Below are 23,474 nucleotides of genomic sequence, written 5' to 3' on the forward strand. Positions count from 1 at the left end.
TTTGTTCAAGCACTTTATTAACGATCGCCAACAAAGCAAAGTTATAAACGACATTAAACCTTTGTCATATTCATTTTCAATTTCAAACCAAGCTGACTTGGCAAAGTCTGAACTCCCTACGGATGACATCATAAAAGCAAATGTCCTCAAATTGGATTTCATGCAACCGGTTGGAGGACGGCGGGGAATTGTGCGATAAAAAACCCACTTTCAAAATGGTGCAAAGTCCATTTGATTGCAAGGCAAAAGCGTCGTTCTGCCGCAGGCTAGTCCATCAAATCCAAATCCAAATTCAACGGAGTAAATCAAAATTATATTCATGTATGTATTTTTCTGTCCGCGGATGCAAATCTTCAAACGGTTAGCTAAACTGGGCGACTTGGTGCATTTTTCAACATGAACTAAGGCATTAGTAAGACTGATATTATTTTGGTCCATATACAAATGATTACATTTCATCATTAGCAAAAATATACAAAGCAAAGATGAAACACCCTTTTTTAATGTCCCATATACTTCATAAATATTAAACCAGGTATGAATTTTAAATGAGTGTAGAGCCATCTCGTGTTTTAGATATTTAAAAAATGCCAGCCCTTTCGGAGTGGTCACTGGAAGTCATTTTTTCTCGGGCAAAAATGGCATTTCAAAAGGACTCGCGTTAGGTTCGAATGCACAAATCTGACCATGAACTATTCGGGCGCTACTTTTCTGTTTGATGCTGCTGATGGCGTAAACGTTGAGTGACCATTCGGAAAGGGCGCCTCACGTGGCGCAGGTTACTTTTTTTTTTTTTTTTACAAGGCCTCGAACTCGTCAATCCTCTGCTTGGTGTTGCCTTGCCTGATCTGCCGCAGGGTTTTGTATTTATCTCGTCCTTCCCGCACGTTCGCCGAATGGAGCAGGTCGTTCTGGGTGTTCTTGGATTCGTCGCGTGCCTGTGCAAGCTCGGCGGTCAAATCCTAGAGGAGAAACGGCGAGGAAATGAAGCGAAACGATATGATTGGGTTAGCTTAGAATTAGCCTCTGTGTTTTTAAATCCACCGAGGATGACATCATCAGGAAGTGTGTCATATTTATTGCATGACTTTTTGCTAAGTATCAATGTCAATAAATGATGGATTGGAAAACAAACATTGGAGAAAAGGAAGTCCAAGATGGTGCCCGAGTAGGCAGCAGTCAGCAAGTGCTTTCATGAGCCTTGCTTTTTTTTTTGTTTGTTTGCTGTTTTTGTGTTTTCTTTTATCACTTGTGTTGTTGTGTATGCAGAACTGTCGCGGCTTGGAATTGAAGCGGATTTACGTGGGACAGTACATGATACAATCAGTTTTTGTCAATGGATGCTACACCTTCGTGTTTGAAGTCAACTTTTAGCTTGTAGCAGACATGCACGTTTCACCATGATGTCCCTGATCCACTGGTGAAAAGGAGGCTTTGATACTTTCCTTTTTTATCTAGAACTGCTTCATGCAACAAAGAGAGTGCAGAAAGTGCTTAAAATTGAATGAATGTCTTTTTTTGTTGTCATATTATTTAGTTATTGATTTTTTTCTGTTCTCTTGACTTCAAGATGGCGCGGCGAGAGTGGCTGCCTTTACAGCAGCGCCTGTATTTTGTTTTTCTATTCCTTCCTTTTCTCTACTCTTCGTTCCATAACTTTGCTGCTGTGAAATGTAAAATGTCTCCACTGCGAGACTAATAAAGGCTAATCCAATCCAAAAAATTCCCATTGACAAAGTAATTCCAGCATTCCAAGAACCACATTTTTTCAACCTCCTCTCCAAACGGAAATGGGCGTGGTCTTCTTTTTTTTTAATCCAATGTAGCTTTACAGCATTTAACTCATTCACTGCCATTCATGAATTTGTCCAGGAATTGAAAATATGATATATATATATATATATATATATATATGCCATTCCCGAATTTGTTCTGGTTTGGTTTTTTTTCTTGCTCCAGTGCCGATAGAGTACTGGCCAAACCCCTGGAAATGTTTTTTCTCTTCCACAAGGGGGGAACATTTCCCTTTTTTCCATGTTAATGCTTTGTTCCAGCTTCAGCTGTTGTTAAAGCGCTATATAAACTAATATGTATGTATTGCATTGTATTTTGGACAGTCACCCCCATTTCAAGCTCATATAACTCCAGACCCATGTAAGGAATTAACTCTTTTTTTTTCTAATGAAAGAATAGAATCTAAGGATTCTTCCACTGCATTGAATGTTTATATAGTCCTAAAACTCAATATTCTGTGGGTCCTGGAATTTGAGTGACAATGACAAAAACTCTGGCACTGAAGCGGACACATTTTTTGCACATGTCTGGCAGTGAATGAGTTAAGTTTCGCGGACATTTTTTTTAATGCGCTCACCCTGAGCTGCTTCTGGACACGTTGGTTCTTCTGGGCCTCCGTTTGGCGATCCTCTTCCTTGTGATAATTATTGTTGTGGATGGACTCGTGCAAGTCGGCGCTGTACATGCTGGCGTTTTCGTCATCCTCGCTGTTGTCGTCAAAGTTGTACATAGCCAGAGGGGGCGGCGGCGGCGGCGGCATTTCCATCACCGTCTGCCTGGGCATCTGCGTCGACGTCTGCGTCGGCGTCTGCATCGGCGCCCGTTCGGGCGTCTGTATTGGCGGCTGTTTGGGCGTCTGTACCTGCGCCTGTAACGGCGTCGGTGTCTGTAACGCCGTCTGCGTTGGCAGCGGCGTTAGCATCTGCATTTGCATCGGCGTCAGCATGGGCATCGGGGTCATCATGGGCATCTGCAGCGCATGTGGGGCAGTCATCCGAGCCATGTTCAGCTCCTGCTTGGTTTTGATCAGATCATCCTGGGCTTCTTTTGCCTGGCGAGGAACACGTTTACGGTTGTTTGCCTCTCGGAATCGCTTTGATTTCTCAACCGTTCCCTCAATCTCACCCTGAGCTGCCACGTGTCCACTTCATTCTCTTTGCGTTTCCTGGCCTCCTCCAGCAAGGTGATTCGGGACGTGTGCTCCTTCAGCTGTGCAGCCTGACGCAAAACATAACAGGCATGTTTCATTAGATCGACAATACGCATAACAGACCGTTTCGGCTTCAGTTAAAGCACCGACCAGCTGATCCTGACTAAGCTTCTGGGTTTCAGACTGGCGAGCCAACGCTTCTTTCGCCAGGAGGGCAGCTTGACAGTCCGACTGCAGTCGGGCAGCCTCATCTTCTGCTTTTACACGTTCCCGATCCAGCGTCAGGGCCCTCTGCGTCTGCTCCACCAAATCTGGAATATATGCAGAAGAAAAGTGTATTTTGTACTGCAGAATTTGTATCTTCCCCGTGGGTGTCAAAGTGCCGGTGCCGCTTTTTGTGACGGTCCCCCCCCCACCTTTTTCTGCCTTCCTGATCTTCTCCTCATACTGGTAGAGCCTCATCGTAATGTCCTTCTTCTCCTGCTCCATCTTCTCCTTTTCCATCTCCACCTCCCTCCTCTTCTTCTTCTCTTTTTCCAGCTGGGCCCTGCAGAGAAGACATTTGCCATTAGCCAACAAAGATGCATGACATGCCAGGATTTTATTTTATTTATTTATGTGTGTGTGTTTGTTTGTTTATTTATTTGTCTATTAATTTATACGTGTATTTATTTATGTATCTATGAACTTATTTAGTCATTTATTTACGTATTTATATATCTATATGTATCTATGTTTGTATTTAGTTATTTATGTATTTATATATTTATTTATGTATCTATTTTTTATGTATCTATGTATGTATTTAGTTCTTTATTTGTGTATTTATTTATATATTTTAATGTATTTATATATTTATGTATCTATGTATGCAATTATTTATGTATTTATTTATGTATCTATGTATGTATTTACTTATTTATTTGTGTTTTTATTCATGCATTTATTTATATATTTTTATATTTATTTATGAATCTATTTATCCATTTATGTATGTATTTATTTATGTATTTATGTATCTATGTATGTATGTATTTATTTATGTATTTATATATTTATTTATGTATCTATGTATCCATTTTTTATGTATCTATGAATGTATTTAGTTCTTTATTTGTGTATTTGTATTTATGTATATATTTCTATGTTTATTTATGTATTTATATATTTATTCATGTATCTATTTAACTATTTATGTATGTATCTATGTATGTATTTAGTTATTTTTATCGTTATTTATTTCTTTATTTATGTATCTATTTAACTATTTATGTATGTATTTAGTTATTTATTTATGTATTTATATCTTTATTTATGTATCTATTTATTTATGTATCTATATATGTATTTAGTTATTTATGTATGTATTTAGTTATTTATGTATCTATTTCTTTATGTATCTATATATGTATTTAGTTATTTATGTATGTATCTATGTATGTATTTAGTTATTTATGTATTTATATCTTTATTTATGTATCTATTTCTTTATGTATCTATGTATGTATTTAGTTATTTATTTGTATATTTATTTATGTATGTATTTATATTTTTGTATATTTATGTATGTATTTATGTATGTGTTTATTTATTTATTTATCTCGTTGTTTATGTAGTTTATTTATTTATTTATTTATTTATTTATTTATTTATCTATGTGTTTGTTTATTTACTTATCTATTTATCTATCGGTTTATTTATGTATCTATGTATTCATTTTTTATGTATCTATGAATGTATTTAGTTCTTTATTTGTGTATTTGTATTTATGTATAATTTCTATGTTTATTTATGTATTTATATATTTATTCATGTATCTACTTAACTATTTATGTATGTATCTATGTATGTATTTAGTTATTTTTATCTTTATTTATGTATCTATTTAACTATTTATGTATGTATTTAGTTATTTATTTATGTATTTACAGTAAAGTCTCGTTATATCGATATTCAAGGGAGTCCGAAAAATATCGATATAACCGGGACTATCGATATAACGAGACTTTACTGTATATCTTTATTTATGTATCTATTTCTTTATGTATCTATGTATGTATTTAGTTATTTATTTATGTATTTATATCTTTATTTATGTATCTATTTCTTTATGTATCTATGTATGTATTTAGTTATTTATTTATGTATGTATTTATGTATGTATTTATTTATTGCGTTGTTTATGTAGTTTATTTACTTATGTGTTTATTTATCTATGTGTAAATTTATTTATTTATTTATGTGTTTGTTTATTTATTTACTTATCTATTTATCTATCGGTTTATTTATGTATCTATGTATGTATCTTCTTATTTATGTATTTACTTATTTATTTGAGGACTTCATCATCCACATTAGAGTTGCAGGTGAGCTGGAGCGCAACATAGCCAACTTATCACAAAGAAAATGATGCCTGATAACTTTGTTTTTTTTTCTCTCCGAAATAAATCGATACCACGAATACACTGAAACAGCTAGATAAACATATCTAAGTTGTGAGCCTTCAGAAGTTAATGAGAATAACTTTCTAGTGAAAGTATAGCACTGTCTAATATACACAGCTTATAGTGACTGTGGTCAAGACATTTTATCAGATCTCTAACAACTATCCGTGATGATGAACGAAAGCTAGCAGTGAATTGTCAGCGTGATTTCACAGTGAACACAAGCATCATAGAAGCCACAATTCACAGTATTAGCATATCCATAGAAAATGAATCATGCATATCATCAGACATCACATTCAATTCACATAATAGCAGCAACAGATCTAGGAAGTACAATATGTCAGCTATTGGACAGACTAATGAGAATACCTTCATGTCAATCAAGCTCACATATCTGATAGCCGTAATCATATATTGACAGAGATTAACAATTACTATAGTGATGCATAATCATATGAGATATGTATCCAGCAATTATCGTTAATAAATTACTGTAGAACTTATACCTCACAAACTAATACGACAATGTAAGTAGAAACAACCTTCACAAGACATAGAAATGACTATGAAGATCAGAACTATATAGCGAAGCTCAGCAATAACTCTTACACACTTATCAGAAAAGCACAATTAATCATAAGCTTCATAAAACATTATATCAATACCTAATATACATAATTAGTACACACATGATACGATTCAGATATTATCTCGCTTCTTGATAGCCTGAGATGATTAAGCTCGAGTTATAGAATAATGTACTTTACTCAACGCCAAGTACGTAGTCACACATAGAACATCTGAACAACCTCCCCAACACGGCCCATGAGCCTCAGACTACTCCACATAAAACATAGCTGGATACAGTGAGAGCACTAGAAACACAACAGCGCAGAAAATATGCGCACTGCCAACGACATGCAAATGACCATTAGCTATTAGTCCAGAGCGTATGAAAGCTAGAAGAGTATATATCTAGAAATATGTTTAAGGTCATCAAAAACTGAAAAGCTGTAATGTCATTTGAAGCAATTAGAACTAACTCACTGATGCAACGTTGAGAATATAACTGTACGCAATTTCGACGTAATGATAAGCAGTAAGACGATCATCAAAAGGCAATTCATAACGGATAATGTTACAGTATTTCAAATGCTGTAAGTCATCTTAAGTGCAACTCAATACATTTAAGTGTTACTTATGTAGTGAATTATGGAACGTAATAGCATCTAACTGAATTTGCTTTCGTGTATATTTAGATTAGGCAAATTGTGAAGCTTGATCAGATAACTTACTATAGTTTCTGTTCTGATTATTTTGACGTTATGTCATAAACTATTAATAAAGTTGAATTGTAACAATTTCTGGTATTATGCAAATCAATAAACTTAATATCATCATGGTGTTCATACACATTAATGTACTAGGTAATCAATTGATGCAAAATACATTTTGTAATCGTTCAGATATAATTCGTCATATGTAGAAGCAGTTTAATGAAATTGTTAATTAAATTCAAAGTGTTGAGTGTTCAATACTACATTTCGAAACTCGCTAGATTCAAAATGCTACAGCTGTCGTAAAAACACATAATAACAGTAGTTACATAACTTAATATTCAAACTGAAAAATATTAATGCGAAATAGTACTTCCTATAGCTTACAAGACTCATTATGAGTATATGAATTAATGTGAATAGAATAAGTAATGTTCAATCAGTAATGTACATATTAAAAGCAGATTACATATTATGTATTATCAATAGTGAATGAAATAACAAAGTTGAGAATAATGCAGCATTTTATGAAAAGTTCTATCGACTGTTACTTAATTGAATAGCAGTTGAAGTTTAACATAATGTTTAAGATTCGATACTTGTATATTACCCATATGATTAAGATAATATGTTCATGTAAATTGAAAGCAGCAGACTTGATCAGCATTAGAAAGATAATTTACATAACATAAATTGTCATAAAGACAGAATTGAATTATTATAAGATAACTAAATGATATAACAATAATCTAGATTACTCATTTGAACACTGATAAATATAGATAACAGTGACATAACATCTATATAAAAATATATTAATAAATAATATCTAATAAAATATGAATACTAATAGACATTATCAACGTATTCAATAATACTCCTTCAATGATTTCAGTATAATTATAAGCATAGTCATGTAATTTTAAACATGTTAATAGGACATAGTAATTTGAAAGTATAGAATAATGTACTAATCAAGGAATGCACATTACACATTACTTAACAGATGAAATAGTTTGAATATATATTACATAAAATGATTAATGAAATATCAGGTAATAAATTCAAAGTAAGTTAATAAAATATGTTAATATGCTTTATTTACTAGTTATCAGGATACATAAGTAATTGATAATTAAAATATGACCTGTAGCTTAATCTACGTTTGACTAATGACTGCGAAGATATTGTATTGTAGTGACTCAACTGATACAGAAATTGCGACTTCTGGAAATCGTAAGTCACTACGATCAGAACTTATGTCCTGCAAGCTATGTACCAGGAAAGGGATTATAGGTAGTATGTAAATTAGTTTGGAACGACTTTATGGACAACTTTAGTTGATCATGGTCTGTGCAATATAGATCTCTAAATTGTAGATGCCTGTATGAAACTGAAAGTTGTACAATATCTATTTAAGTTAGCTTTGTATTTTAATCATTACTTTATTTAAACTATCAAAAGATGATTTATGTTAAATACAATTTCTTAATGCTACTCTAAGGAGCATTGAAAATCAACTCTTTTCTTAACTTTTTTTACTTAACGTATTTAATAAATGTTATCTATCTATGACGAATGATTAATTTCAATGCTTCGATGAGTGTCCATCTTACGGTAGTTGCTCTAGCATATACTACTATTTTCTCTCTTCCAAATTCTCTTGCATAGTTTTGATATCTCGAACAGGATAGATTGCAATAGCATGCTTAATGACTCGATCTGATATCATTGAGTTTTTCGAAGATTGCAGTGCTAAGTCATGCATCTTAATCATGCATGTCAGATGACCCTAAATTGTCACTTGAGTTTTATTGAATGGCGACTCATTGTATGATCAGAATGCAAATGATCGTTTTAAACTATGTCGTCTTGTAAACATAGAGTGATCTTTTGTGCAGAGTCGTGTTAATAGCTAAGATCCTTAATGATTACCAGTAATCAGTTGACTGATATAGACTAACTGAACCTTATCAAAGCTTGAATCTGAGTATCACTCGATGCATCAATAAAGAACAAAATCATACTCATATTGCAACTCATTTCAATTATTACATACATACAATATACATCTAACTGAATCTATCTATCTATCGATAAATATCTCATTATACATTATCATTTATATCTTAACTCAATTGATTCATCTACAATACTTGCAATAAATTATAATACTTCATCCTCCAACTATCAAAGTGCATTCTCTACATCAATCATAATGCTAAATCTATGACAAGTAATTACTAAACATGATCCAGTGTCAGTAAAATTCCAGACATAAGTAAATAAACACAGGTGTTGACTCAGCAGACTGGAATTCAACGTAACAGTAATACCATGAATTACAAGTAAGCGTCTCTGTTATTAAATAAGGTTAATGAAATAGATATCTATGTATGTAAGAGTAGTGAACAGAAGAATACTATAGGATAGTAGTAAGTAATAGTATAATAATAAAATCAATCAATAATAATAAAAGTAACATAATAATTCAATCAAAAAAGCTTTAAGGTTTCATAGCATCCATTTGATCAAACTCAACCACAATTATCTGGATGTGAACTTGTTGATATGTGTGTGTGAATAGGTGAATGTTATGTCGTAAATGAGCATGCATGAGGTTATTACGAGTAATGTAGAATGTAGCAAATATAATGAATAAGAAAAAAATAGTAAAATAGATAATAATAATAATATAATAATAATAATAAAATAATATTCAACTTTATAAGAAAATAAATAATACTGGGTGACGAAACAATATGCCTCACTTACACTTAATCTGGGAATTAATTCATAGTTGAAAGTAGTGCCAGCTCCAGCTAACGTCTATCCAATAGAGCTAGCGTCACTGCTAGAGCCAAGAAGAATGACAATAATCTAAAGAAAGAAGTAACAAAAGAACCACTGTTACGAGCTAAGTAAATAAAAATAATGATCTTATGGTTTCATTTTTCACGCAACTAAACCATGAAAGGTGACTAAACAAACGTCTGTGATAGCAGTTGGCCAAACGTTCTGTTCGCACTTCACGTCTCTGCTCTACTCTTTTCAAAGCGGGTTTCCGAAACAAACTGGAGCATAGACATTACAGGCTTAAACAATTTGCTGCACGACTGGATCTTTAAAAGTGTAATCCGGATGGGCCTTCTTGTGGAAGGCTGAAATAGCATTTCCAGTTAGGACCTCTGACCACGGCTTCACAGCCCCAAGCATAATAAACTCAAGTCGTACCCACTAACATCTCCACGTCATGCTTCTCAATTCCCGAATGAATTTGGGAATGGCAGTGAATGAGTTAATATTAAGTCTGCTTTGGACATGAGCACTATCAGATCTTACTTGTCATCCTTCTCATAAATGTTGAGTCCCAAAGCATCCACTCCCAGCCACAGTAGCGTTCCTTTTTTATTTTTGATGTCAAAGTAGTTGACGCCGTACATCTCTAGGTCCTGCGCGATCTTCAGATACTCCAACATGGCATCCTCCCTGGAACAAACCCCCGTCCCTTTTCGAGTTGATAGCGGCCGTGCGTTTTTTTCTCATCGGCAACATGCGGATTACTCACTTCAGCATCCCGCGGTGCTCTTCGTGCCACACCTGGATGCGCTCTTCCCACTGCTCTTGAGATAACTTATGTTGATCCAACACTCTGTGCGAGAAGAGAAAAAGGAACAGATGCGTTTGCACCATTGAAAAGCCGAAAGATACTTTGGGTGATGGTACGCGTTGCCGCCCTCCATTTATGACATCATCCTCTTCAGGATTCGAGCGTAGCCAAGCAGCATAGGTGCTTACTCAGAAACTCGGAATCAACACAGAAACCATGATTCATACGTGACTTTTCTCTTTTGTTACTCGGGTTGCCAAGGAGGACATCCTCATTTCCTTTAGGGCAGGTTGAACCAGAAGAGTGACCTACTGGCTGTGTGTGCATGTTTTTTTAAACTCATTCACTGCCAGACGTGTGCAAAAAAATGTGTCCACTCCAGTGCCAAGGTTTTTGTCATTGTCACTCAAATTCCAAGACCCACAAAATATTGAGTTGAGTTGAAGTGTGAGGAAAAAAAATGTTAATTCCTAAATTACATGGGTCTGGAGTTATATGAGCTTGAAATGAGGGTGGCTGTCCAAAATACAATGCAATACATGCATATTGGTTAATATAATAATAATAATAATAATAATAATAATAATAATAATAAATTTGACTCTCAAGTCACTTTTCAGTCACAGGAGAAGTGTCTCCGTGGGTGGCGGCAGCCACACGCGCCAGCGTTCACTCAACCCGGAATAACTCAAATAGATAGAAAGCTAGCCAGCCAGCTAACAGCCCGCCAGCTAGGTAGCTAGCCGGCTGGCTAGCCAGATAGATGACTAATAGACAGCAAAGAGATAACAAATAGATAGCTAGCTAGGTAGCCAGCTAGGTAATGTATTTCTTTATTTATTTTGGTTGTCATTTTTCAGAGATAGAACCATGAAAATAAAAACACCCAAATAGTCTGTGATGATTGCCAACGTGTTGTTCTATTCACGTCGTCGTGGTTACCTTTTAGCGGGTTTATACAAATGCGCTGTAGCTGAAGCTGTAACAAAGCGCCAACATGGACAAAAGGCAAATCCTGCCCCTTTGTGGAAAAGAAAAAACATTGCCAGAGGCCGTGACCAGCGCTTCATCAGCACCCAAGCATGAAAAAAAAACAAAGCCCGAACAAATTTGGGTATGGCGCTCTACGTCATATTTTCAATTCCCGAATAAATTCGTGAATGAGTTAAGATGGCGTATTATAGCTTTCTATCTCATTGAGTTACACATTTGTTTATTTGCTTATTTGCTTATTTTGTCGCACGTCAAGTATGTTCAAATGTACTCGAAAGCTAGCTATTTCCGGTCTATTAGCAATTCAACTAACTAGCTGGCTACTACCTAGCTATTAGCTATCTAACTTTCTAGCTCACTATCTATTAGCTCTCTATCAAGCTATTAGCTATCTAGCTGGCTATCTATCTAGCTATCTAATATCTAGCTATTTATTAACTAGCTAGCTAGCTTTCTATCTATTTGAGTTATTCTGGGTTGAGTGAATGCTGGCGTGTGTGGATGCCGCTGCTCACCCACAGAAAAAAACTTAACCTGTGACTGTAAAGTAACCTTGAGAGTTTTGAAAGGCGCTTAGAAATTACATGTATTATTATTATTAATAATAATAATAATAATAATAATAATAATAATAAATGTCACATGACCGGCAAACAAATGGAGACGTTTCCCCGAGCTCACCTGCGGGGCAGTAGCCGTTCAGAAAGGAGATATCCGGGCGGGTGGGCGTCTTTATCATAGTCGCCATACTTGGCTTGAACCGAGTAGGACGCCAGTAGAACGGCCGTTTCGGGCGGGCAGTACACCTGATCACTCAAAATGCTGTCTTTAACTTGCAGGAAGAAGAGCTTCTGCGTGGTGTCCTGAATCAACTCCTCGTTGACCTCCTCGGGAAAATACTTGGCCCGAAAATTAAAATGCAGCGGGTTATCCTTCTTCACATCCTGTTGCATCACCTGAAAAAAAAGGAGTAACATGACTTCCATCATGCGCCAGACTTCATTCATCTGATTTACAGATTAGACGGGATTACGAGCCACGCCGGGAATCCGGTGGCATGGAATTTACAAGTGTTGACTATACAACAGAAAAGTAGCTCAGTTTTCAGAACAGTTGGAACACTCCAGCTGAACACACAATACCCTTATTCAACAGGTAAACTCAGAAACCAAAACAAAAAGAGCCGTAACACACATCTAGTTTCTCGTAGGAGGGGGTGTCGCTGACCGCAAAAGAGTACATATTCTGTATTATGTCACACAATGATTTAAAAGAAAATATTAGCTCACCGAGCCTTCCCATGCGCGTGAAGGAATGCATTATTCTATTATTGTGCTTTTTTGAGCCTCTAATGGGCAGCATTTTCACAGCCCCGCTTTGTTCAGCAAAACGGTTGGAGCTGTTGGACAGTTTGCTGCTTGGAATTGAAGCGGATTTAGGACAATCTCTTTTCGTCTATGGATACTACAGCTTCATGTTTGGTTTCAAAATTTAGCTTGTAAGAGATGTGCACACCCCACCATGAAATCCCTAATCCACTGGTGAAAAGGATACTTTGATCCTTTCCTCTTTAAACAAGATCTGCTTCATGCAACAAAGGGTTCAGAAAGTGCTTAATTTGAATGACTGTGTCTATGTGTTGTCATTTTATTTTGTTATTTGTTTTTATTTGTTCCTTTGACTTCAAAATGGTGCCACGAGTGTCTGCCTTCACAGCAGCTCCTGTATTTTGTTTTTTGCTGCTGTGAAATATAAATTTCTCCACTGCAAGACTATTAACTCATTCACTGCCAGACACGTACAAAAATGTCTCCACTCGAGTGCCAAGGTTTTTGTCATTGTCACTCAAATTCCAGCACCCACAGAATATTGAGTTTTAGGACTACATAAATCTACATAGGACTACATAAAGCGTAAGAAACCTTAGACTCTCTTATTTAATCAGAAAACAAGAGTTAATTCCTAAATCATATGGTTCCGGAGTTATATGAGCTTGAAATGAGGGTGGCTGTCCAAAATACAATGCAATACATACATATTGGTTTATATAGCGCTGAAGCTGGAATAAAACGCTAACATGGAAAATCCAGGCTGCCTTGTGAGTGTGCTTGAAACCCAACTCACCTTTTTTTCCATCTTGAGCCAAGCTAAAAAGTCTTTTCCATCGATATACTGGAGTCCAAAGTACCAGAGCTCGCGTAAGCCAACTGTTTTCACCACCTATGGATAAAAAGCAGGGAGAAAAAAATTAAAAAGAATATTAAAAATATCAGATAACTGAAGTTTATTAGTGCAGAAATGTGTATTAAATAGGGGTAATCTTTCGCCAATCAATGACGTGATTCACTGTTCTTTTTTTTAAGCATCACAGCCATCTTCCCCTGTCGCCTGGGTGACGTGCATATCGAGACAAAAACAGTCCAGGACAGCCTCTGGCCTAAAAAAAAGCCTCAAAGCGAATTTTCCATTGAAATCAAACCTTTTGTGGCGTCGCAAAAAGAAAATACTGAACAGTCTGAAGAACGAGAGCGGTTTCAGAACGGTTTCGAATGAGGAAACGGTGCTTGAGGATCATATTTAGTTGGCTACCAAACACTGAAATGAAAGCTCTTCAGTGTAATTGAAGCATAACACAACAAGCCCTTTCATGGTAGGAAACCACCACATGGAGCCCTAATAAAGCTCTCGAAAGGGGGAAAAAAGTTTCATTGATTTAGAAGCTGACATTAGAGACCCGTCAACAACATGATTGCAGGATTTAATGAGCGCCATTAATGATAATAATAATAATAATAATAATAATAATAATAATACATTTCATTTATAAGCGCCTTTCAAAACTCTCCAGGTCACTTTACAGTCACAGGATAGGTTTTTCTGTGGGTAAGCAGCGGCAGCCACATGCGCCAGCATTCACTCAACCCGGAAGTAACTCAAATAGATAGAAAGCTACCCGGCTCGCCAATAGATAGCTAATAGCGCTCAACAATAGATAGCTAATAGATAGCTAGCTAGCTAGCGAGCAAGCCAGCTAGATTGTAAATATATAGCTAATACATAATAATAATAATAATAATAATAATACTAATAATAATAATAATAATAGAATAATAAAATTTATTTATAAGCACCTTTCAAAACTCTCCAGGTCACTTTACAGTCACGGGATAGGTTTATCTGTAGGTAAGCAGCGGCAGCCACATGCGCCAGCCTTCACTCAACCCGGAAGTAACTCAAATAGATAGAAAGCTATCCGGCTCGCCAATAGATAGCTAATAGCGCTAGCGAGCAAGCCTAGATAGATAGCTCGATATAGTCCGAAAAAATATCGATATAACCGGGCTAGCGAGCAAGCCAGCTAGATAAAGATTTGCTAATACATAATAATAATAATAATAATAATAATAATAATAATAATAATAAAATTTATTTATAAGCGCCTTTCAAAACTCTCAAGGTCACTTTACAGTCACAGGATAATTTTTTCTTTGGGTGAGCAGCGGCAGCCACATCCGCCAGCGTTCACTCAATCCGGAAATAACTCTGATTAAAAAGCTAGTTACCTACAAGATAACTAGCTAGGCCTTCACTCAACCCGGAAGTAACTCAGATAGAAAGCTAGCTAGCTAATAGACAGCTAACATATAGCTAAGTAACTCGGATAGAAAGCTAGCTAGCTAATAGATAGCGAGCTAGATTGCTGGCCAGGGAGCTACATAGCAAATAGATAGTAAATAGCTAGCTAGCGAGATGGCTAGCTAGCTAGATAAATGAATCAAGAAATATTGACACTAAATGCTGATTGTCCTGAATCATCTGTATCAAAAAAATATTTCATTTTAGTATAATAATTCTGGTTGTCGATTGTGCAACACGTGAGGATAAAACTGATCAGAAAATGGATGATGGAAAATTCGACCAGTTCTGGTAAAAGATTAGCCCATCAATGCAGATGCTAACCCACAAAGCTAAAGTCTAATTGAGTTCACATTCAATCCAGGACCCTCTTGAGCGCCGCATGCAAATTATCTCAAGGTGGCGGGTTGATGAGTTTGGAGGAGCAAGTTCGTCAAACCTCAGCCGCTCGCTTCTCATCAAGACGAAATGTGATGAGCTGTAAGGTGTGTAAGGGAGCGGCAGGCGCTTATCTTGACTATGACAGATGCTATTTTCTAAGTCACTGATCTGAGATGACAGCAAAGACCCGCCACTCTCAGTTTACGGCTGTTGCTTAGCATACTGTTTGCTATTGACACTGTGTGGGCTCGCTTATCCATGTCGGAGGGCCCCGACGCCACATATCAGATGGGCTAATCTGTCACAGTTGCTCAACGCTCAATCAAGCATTTAGTGTAAATCAAGGGTGTCAACTCAATTTTGGCGCAGGACCACATTGTAGTTACATTTTCCTCTTGGGGGCGGAATCCATTAGAATGTCCAGATATTACATATAGAGCGCACAACAAATTAACCCGGAACCCGCACTCAACCCGGAAGTAACTCAAATCGATAACAAGCTAGTTAGCTAGTGAATAGATAGCTAATAGCTTGCGAATAGATAGCTAATAGCTAGCGAATACATAGCTAATAACTAGCGAATATATAGCTAATAGCTAGCTAGCTATATGGCTAATAGAAACAGTAGCTAGCTAAATAGCGAGATAGCCAGCTAGAAGAGAGGAAAACACACCCAGATTCCTCCGCACGGAAGAACGGCGTACATCTTCTGACTGATTGGACCCAGCAGCTTCTTGTGTATGTATAAGACGCACCGGACTATAAGGCGCACCGTACTATACGGCGCACCTTCAATGAATGAAATAAGTTTTTCAAATATAAGATTTAAATATGTAATAGTTTTCCATATATATAAGGCGCTACAGTAGAGGCTGGAGTTACGCACGACTACTTCTATGGGAGATATGGAGTTGGTGGCTGCTGAAAGTAGTTGTGAGACCTGTTGTGGCTTAATATTACTTCATATATAAAGCTTATAAACCTCATCCAAAGAGCTTCGTCAGCGAACTAATGTTGTGCTGGTAACTCTGGCCCCATATCCCTAATGGACAGAGGTGGCGGAGCTGATAGCACCCTGCTTTCTGGTGTACAGTATAAGGGTCTGCCTTATACAACAGAAAATACGGTAAATAAAAAAATCTATGAAGACAAACAAAACAACCGCCTCAAATTGTCAAAAAAAATGTGGAGAATGGCTGCCGCTCACTTTAGTCCCATTATGCTTGGATGGGATTGGATTTGACGAACATGTTCGACACAAAAATGAGACGTAGGCTTGGTCGACTGACATGCAAGCACGACATATATAGCATGTGGCTGCGCTAACTATTGAAAAACGAGTTTTACAGGAAGCAGCTAAAACAAAGCCTTTCTTTCCCCCGGTGCTGTCACACGGCACGAAACGACTTCGACCTTCTTGACAAATCTCAGCCGAAGCCTGCGGGATCTCAGGCTAAACATTTCAAAACTCTTCGCGGATCATGATGCGTCATGATTTTTCGTCAAAATATGCCCTAAGTTCAGAAAAGAATCCTGCTTTTCAAGTGCTTAAATTCACATATTGCTTCCAATTCATCATCGTCGATGACGATATGATCAGCCAACACGTGAAATAACATATTTAATTAAAGGACAACCGACATCATTTTTTTGTTTCCTGACATCAGAAAAACGTTTTATAGCATCTAAAATACCCAAAACACGCAGGCTAATTTTTTTAGTCAAATGCAAAACACCAATAAAAATGAGTTAAGGTGTCCCAAAACTACTTCAAAATAACCTCGGAGATGCCGGGTTTCAGAAGGTCTCGCCCCCTTGTTCATAACATCACGCCAGGATGTCTTGCCTTGCTCTAGAATCAAAAATAAATAAAACTAACAAAAATAGTTCTGAAGAGTAAAACATAAATGTTTGCAATCGATTAAAGAAGTCCTCCCGTATCAATTTGAGCCGTCTGGACTCCAATGTAGCATCCCAGAAAATGCACAATATGGCGCCCAAGCTCCGTTGGAAATGGGCTGATTTGTCTGCTGGGAATTTGTGTCAACTAGTATCAAATAGTAGTCTTGATGCAACACACAACGATTCACCATCGCGTTATTTATGTGTTTTCCTTCTAATTTCGCCATCAACATGAAGTTTTCAGAACAAACAAAGTACCCAAAATGCATTGTGTGTCGCTTTCTCGGTCTGGGGTGTTCCAGACGTGACGTCACGTAAGGAATCGTCATCAACTCGAAAACAAGACTTCCTGAATATTTAGCACGAGTTTTAAAACGTAAAATGTAGCTATATGCGGTGGTATCTTTGTAAAAGACGCTCAGTAGAAATAATTTGAAGTGATTTTACAAATTATGGACACAACTTGTCCGGAGGCGTCGGTTGTCCTTTAATACAGAAGAACGATGCCATACAACACGAAATCGCTGTTACGCTAACGGTATCAGTGACCGCTAAAAATCTGATCAATGAGTCACTCGTCAAAGACGATACTGTTGAGATTTTCATTTCTGCAACAGTGAGTGGGTGGAGTTTCCTGACAGGAATTTCGGTGGATTTTGAAGAATGAGTCATGCATTCAAAGCTCGAAACGGAGAGATGATGTGCGGCATACCTGATCAAACACAATCTTGCCGTAAGCGCTTGACAAAACGGCAAACTCCAGCTCCGAGTCTAAGGCGTTGACGTTTATATTGACCTGTGGGAGACACACACGCACATACAGTAATAAGACGTCAACCAAAAATGTCATAATAATAATAATAATAATAATAATAATAATAAATAATAATAATAATACATTTCATTCATCAGCACCTTTTAAAATTCTCAAGGTCACTTTACAGTTAGTTTTGCAGTGGGTGAGCAGCGGCAGCCACACGCGCCAGCGTTCACTCAACCCGTAAGTAATTCAAATAGATAGGAAGCTAGCTAGGTAGCTAATAGATAGCTAATAAAAATAACAACCGACCGAAGAGGAGGTTTATGGATGTGGTCAAAGAGGACATGAAGTTAGCTGGTGTGAGAGAAGAGGATGTACAAAACCGAGTTAGATGGAGGACATTGATTCGCTGTGGCGACCCCTAAAGTGAAAAGCCGAAAAGAAAAGAAGAATGACAATAATACATTTAATTCATGAGGGCCTTTCAAAACTCTCAAGGTCATTTTACAGTCACAGATTTGCAGTGGGTGAGCAGCAGCAGCCACACGCGCCAGCGTTCACTCAACCCGGAAGTAATTCAAATAGATAGAAAGCTAGCTAGGTAGCTAATAGATAGCTAATAATAATAATAATAATAATAATAATAATAATAATAATAATAATACATTTCATTCGAAAGGGCCTTTCAAAACTCTCAAGGTCACTTTACAGTCACAGTTTTGCAGTAGGTGAGTAGAGGCAGCCACACGCGCCAGCGTTCACTCAGCCCGGAAGTAACTCAAATAGATAGAAAGATAGCTAGGTAGCTAATGTATAGCTAATAATAATAACAATAATGGCTGCATTCCCTTCCTGTGTCCGTCACCTTTGTTGACAATGTCCGACCGAACATCTCTGACAGGAACCAAGCAATAAAATTCCTACATGACAGGTGTCAAAGTCAAGGCCCGGGGGCCAAATCCGGCCCGCCACATCATTTTTTCGGCCCACAAAAACAAATCAAACGTCTGAAATTCCATGACCCTTACTAAAGTCCGAACCAAAATTTCAAATTGTCGTATGTACACCACAATAACAGTCATTATATTTGACTTCAGATTTGAAAACTAGTTATGCGTTAATTTGTCATGCGTTCTATATGTAATATGTGGAGGGGATTAAAGATACTAATGGCTTCCTTGAGAGGAAACTGTAACTACAATGTGGCCCGCTGAAAAAAAATGAGTTTGACAGCCCTGATCCAAAGTGTTCAATAATGCAATGCATGAAAATGATGATGAAAACATTGTTGACCATCCTTATGACCACTTAATGAAATGGATACAAAAGAAGCGGCGTGACCCTGCAGAGAACTGGAACAAAGCCGAGGACAGAACGCTTTCATCGCCAGTCCATTGTAACTGGAGTGAGACACGTAGCCCGAAGTGGCGACCCGCCTGCTCATGATCAATTTAACTGCCTTCGATTTTGTCGGGAGGGCAAATACAATATAATTTCATAATACGGTTTTGGCGCAAAATACTGCCAGGGATGATTCCAGAGAAATTTGCACAGGAAACTTTTGCCTAATGTAGAGAAAAATGTTTCATCGGTGGTCATCTGTACTTCTTTGAAGGTGTCGATGTTTTGCTCCTCATCAGAAGAGCTTCATCAGCGAACTAAAGTTGTGCTGGTAACACTGACCCAATATTGCTAAATGGACAGTGGTGGCCCTGATCTATGGTTGGGGGAACGGTGGACCACTCCCTGAAGCCGTCAAGGACAATACTGTTCAGATTTTTTTTGGCTCATGCGGTGAAACCAGGCCAGTGATAGAAAAATAAAGGTAATCAGATTGGCTTCATGGAGTGGTCCACTGCTCCACCACCCTTAGAGGAGGGAACTATCATAGCAGAGGTCTGGCACCGCCACCTCTGCCCATTAGGGATATATATAAGGCGAGAAAATAGATGGTTTGAAAAGGGGAGTAAAAGAAGCTATGTTTATAATACAGCAAAACCCTTCACTAAATCGCCATGGTGGGGTGATGTTTAATTTGGATAATTCTTACAACAGACTTCGACCACATAGGCTTAGTTATGCTTTGAGGTGATACCAGGGCAAATGGGGCAATCAGGCCAATCGTAGTCCCCAGAATCAGGCAGGACAATAGCAGTAATCAATCAGAACAATATAGGTAATCAGTGTAGTCTCAGGGAATAGTCCTCTGCTCCCCCCAACCGGAGAGCAGGAACCTATCATAGCAGATCTTCTTTTCCTTTCGGCTTTTCCCTTCAAGGGGTCGCCACAGCGAATCAGTAACCTCCATCTTCATAGGTATGACACGCATGTTTGTTTTGGCCAAGCTTTTACGTCGGATGCCCTTCCTGACACAACCCTCTGTATTCATCCGGGCTTGGGACCGGCACAAGAAGACATATGTCCCTTTGTGGCTACAGAACAAACAACTCGCTCAGTAAAAGGCTCCCAAACACAAAATGGTCATCAGCACAGCAACAATTAAAAAAGCAAAACTATATATATATATATATATATATATATATATATATATATATATATATATATATATATATATATATATATATATATATATATATATATATATAGGGTCAAAGCTACCAGCAAATTTTAATTCTCTGACGAAGCCTCTTGGATGAGAAGCGGAACATCTGACACCTTCAAAAAAGTACAGATGAAGGCTAAAGAAACCTTTTCATCGATGGATCACTCCTGTACGACATGAGAGCTTACACAGACGTATATAAGGCCAGAGTTGCCAGCACAACTTTAGTTCGCTGACGAAGCTCTTCGGATGAGGTGTATAAGCCTTATATATGAATGAATATATATATATATGGATCACAACATCCGACACCTTCAAAGAAGTACAGATGAGGTTCCTTGATGGATCACTCCTGTATGACTGAGAGCCTACAAAACGTCCGTGTAGGCCCTACACGGACGTTTTGCCGAATGTTGAATGCCTTAAACACAAACACACACACACACACACACACACACACACACACACACACACACACACACACACACACACACACACACACACACACACACACACACACACACACACACACACACACACACACACACACAACTTGGAACGCTTTCATTCAGGCAGAACTTTATCTCCCGCTTTTGAGTCACAGCGAGGAGGCAAAATGGCGGTGAAACAGCCTCGAGTCCACAGCGTGACAAAGAACCATTTGAGCTCCAGTCCGTTGCTCTGCAGTCTTGAGAAAGCATAAACCCCCCCCCCGTAATGAACGGTGAGAGCGGCTCATACGGAGAAAGTGAGTCCCTGTATTTGCATTTGCAGTATTTACTGGAGGGAGAAGCTAAAAAAACACATCCACACATCGGCCACTGGAAAATGTGAATGGTGGCCAAGACGATGAAAAACGACAATGAGTGATATGTGAACTCAAAGCAGGTCGCCCAACGGGAATTCACAATTAACTGAGGCCATTCAGAAACAAGAAGATCTGAAGGTTAAAGGTCAGATTTGTACAAATCCCAAAAATGCTCCATCACAAAGGTCATTAAGTGGATTTTACATTCTTCTCACCAGGCATAATTTTCAAGAGCTCCGCTTGGGTGGAACGTGACGAACTATCAGCTCGGTTAAAATGGCAATAGGTTACAACGCATTTATCAGGGCGTGCGTTTCAACATTTAAAGAAGTATTTTTGCAATGGGGAGTCACTCGCCTGCCTGGCAAACATCCTCATAAGCTTTTTTGTTGGTGTGGGACTTATTGTCATGCAAATATAATGGCAAACTTTAATAAATGCACTTTTGGGTGAGCCTAAGAATTTTTTTTGTGGGGGTTGTTTTATTTTGGACTAAATAAATCGTACTTAAATAAATACTGAAGTGTGGTGTTTTGATTTTAACCACGAATTAGGGTTGGTGGTGGTGGGGGGGGGTTGTTAATCCAAACTTCATTTCAACTAGCATGAAGAGATTCGTCCTGCAACGCTTCGCATTTTCTTTGGCTTATGTGACAAACACAAATTCCAAATGAAAACCAGTAGAAGATATGCAATTCAAATTCCAAGCATTAAAATGTGTCACGGCGCGCGCATCATCAAATTTGTAAACCGGTGACGTGATGTATATTTCCTGTGATGTGTCGCAATCCCACGGCTTAATCATAACGCTCCATTTTGACTATAAAGCAATTCAAAATGTGCACAATGTCATGACGCCTTACAAAGTTAACGATACAGTATTACGGAAGACTCGGTTATGATGTCACTATCACAGCAACGCGCACAAAAAAAACCCAAACTCAAACACCGCCCTAAACAAAGCAACAACACACATTATAACCATGACACTGTTACTTAAAATTTGAATGGGAATAATAAAGAAACTTGTGGAAAACTGTAACATTTTCACTAAAGTGTTCGCTCCCTCCTATGTATGGAGTTTACCTCATAGAAATAGTATATATAGCCAAGTTTCCATGGAGTAAAATAAACAAGACGCTCAGAACGCCAGCAAGGAGTTTTTCCAAAGTGATGTTTGACTGTGTTGAGTGTAATCACAGGCCGGGGTGGGGCAAGTTAGTTCTGAGCAAAACCTGATCTGTTAGAAAAGCATTGGAACTTCGTTAGCTTGCTTTTTACCTCCAGTGAGAGTTGAGCAGTGAATTGTACATTTGAAATATAGCACAGCACAACAATATGTACTTATAAGCAAGAAAATATTTTGTTTTCGAACAATCCTATTAAATTGGAATGAGATCAAACTTCAGTGAGCTTGAATTCTATGTAAAATTTACAAAATGGGAAATATGCATCATAAATAATCCCAAATTTCTCACATTTTATATATTGCATGATAATTCTACGCAAGACTATGGGGACACTCCCATCCATCGCTATGAAAACAAGTGACTGCCCTTACATTGAAAACTTGCTCAAAAAGAATTTGGTTAATAAAGAAAGTAACAACACACAAATCTAGTGACATCTCTGAAACACAAGATAAGTATATGATTAAGTATTTTGCAGATAATTTTGTAACCATTATCAGTGTAATTATAATCCATAAAATGTTTTTAACGTGGTTCAATTATAGGTTTATTTGACCAAGAGCAATAATGTTACTTACAAAAGCAATGAATACATTTAAATTTAGTATAACATCCACATGAAATATTTGGAAATTAATAAATCAACCTTCTCAAAATACAGAAAATTGGCTTGTGTGTTTTTTTACGCTAAGGTGAACTCAATACAAAAATGGGTAATTTAAAAACAGTAGTTACTCACCGCTTTCGGCATCTTGTGTCCTTTTGCAGCCTGTCGCCCGAAAAGGAGATTGTATTAATCGGACCCCGTGCAGTCACGGTACTTGTGAAGAACGAACTCGAGGAGAAACTAGTTTGAGGCACTTGGGTGTGAACGCAAGAGGTCGGTCGGGAACCTTTTGGCGATCCTGCAGGTGACAGTCATCGTCAACAATAAACGATTCCCACGCATGGCAAGTTAGCTGT

General features: G+C 37.5%; 1 protein-coding gene across 1 annotated transcript; it reads right to left on the reverse strand.

Annotated features, from left to right (window-relative positions):
* ezrb (ezrin b) lies at positions 1 to 23,389 on the reverse strand. Its single transcript, XM_089022756.1, has 11 exons — positions 23,251 to 23,389; positions 17,903 to 17,986; positions 13,396 to 13,491; positions 11,953 to 12,227; positions 10,237 to 10,320; positions 10,011 to 10,157; positions 3,361 to 3,545; positions 3,095 to 3,255; positions 2,920 to 3,012; positions 2,372 to 2,845; positions 1 to 962 (listed from the first exon to the last, which is right to left on the reverse strand). The coding sequence occupies exons 1-11, from the start codon at positions 23,260 to 23,262 to the stop codon at positions 798 to 800; spliced, it is 1,776 nt and encodes a 591-aa protein (XP_088878882.1). The 5' UTR covers positions 23,263 to 23,389; the 3' UTR covers positions 1 to 797.
* Positions 23,390 to 23,474: the final 85 nt, after the last annotated feature.

Source organism: Hippocampus bargibanti, linkage group LG19, assembly GCF_051943395.1.
Source record: "Hippocampus bargibanti isolate YZ-2025 linkage group LG19, ASM5194339v1, whole genome shotgun sequence".
NCBI lineage: Eukaryota > Metazoa > Chordata > Actinopteri > Syngnathiformes > Syngnathidae > Hippocampus > Hippocampus bargibanti.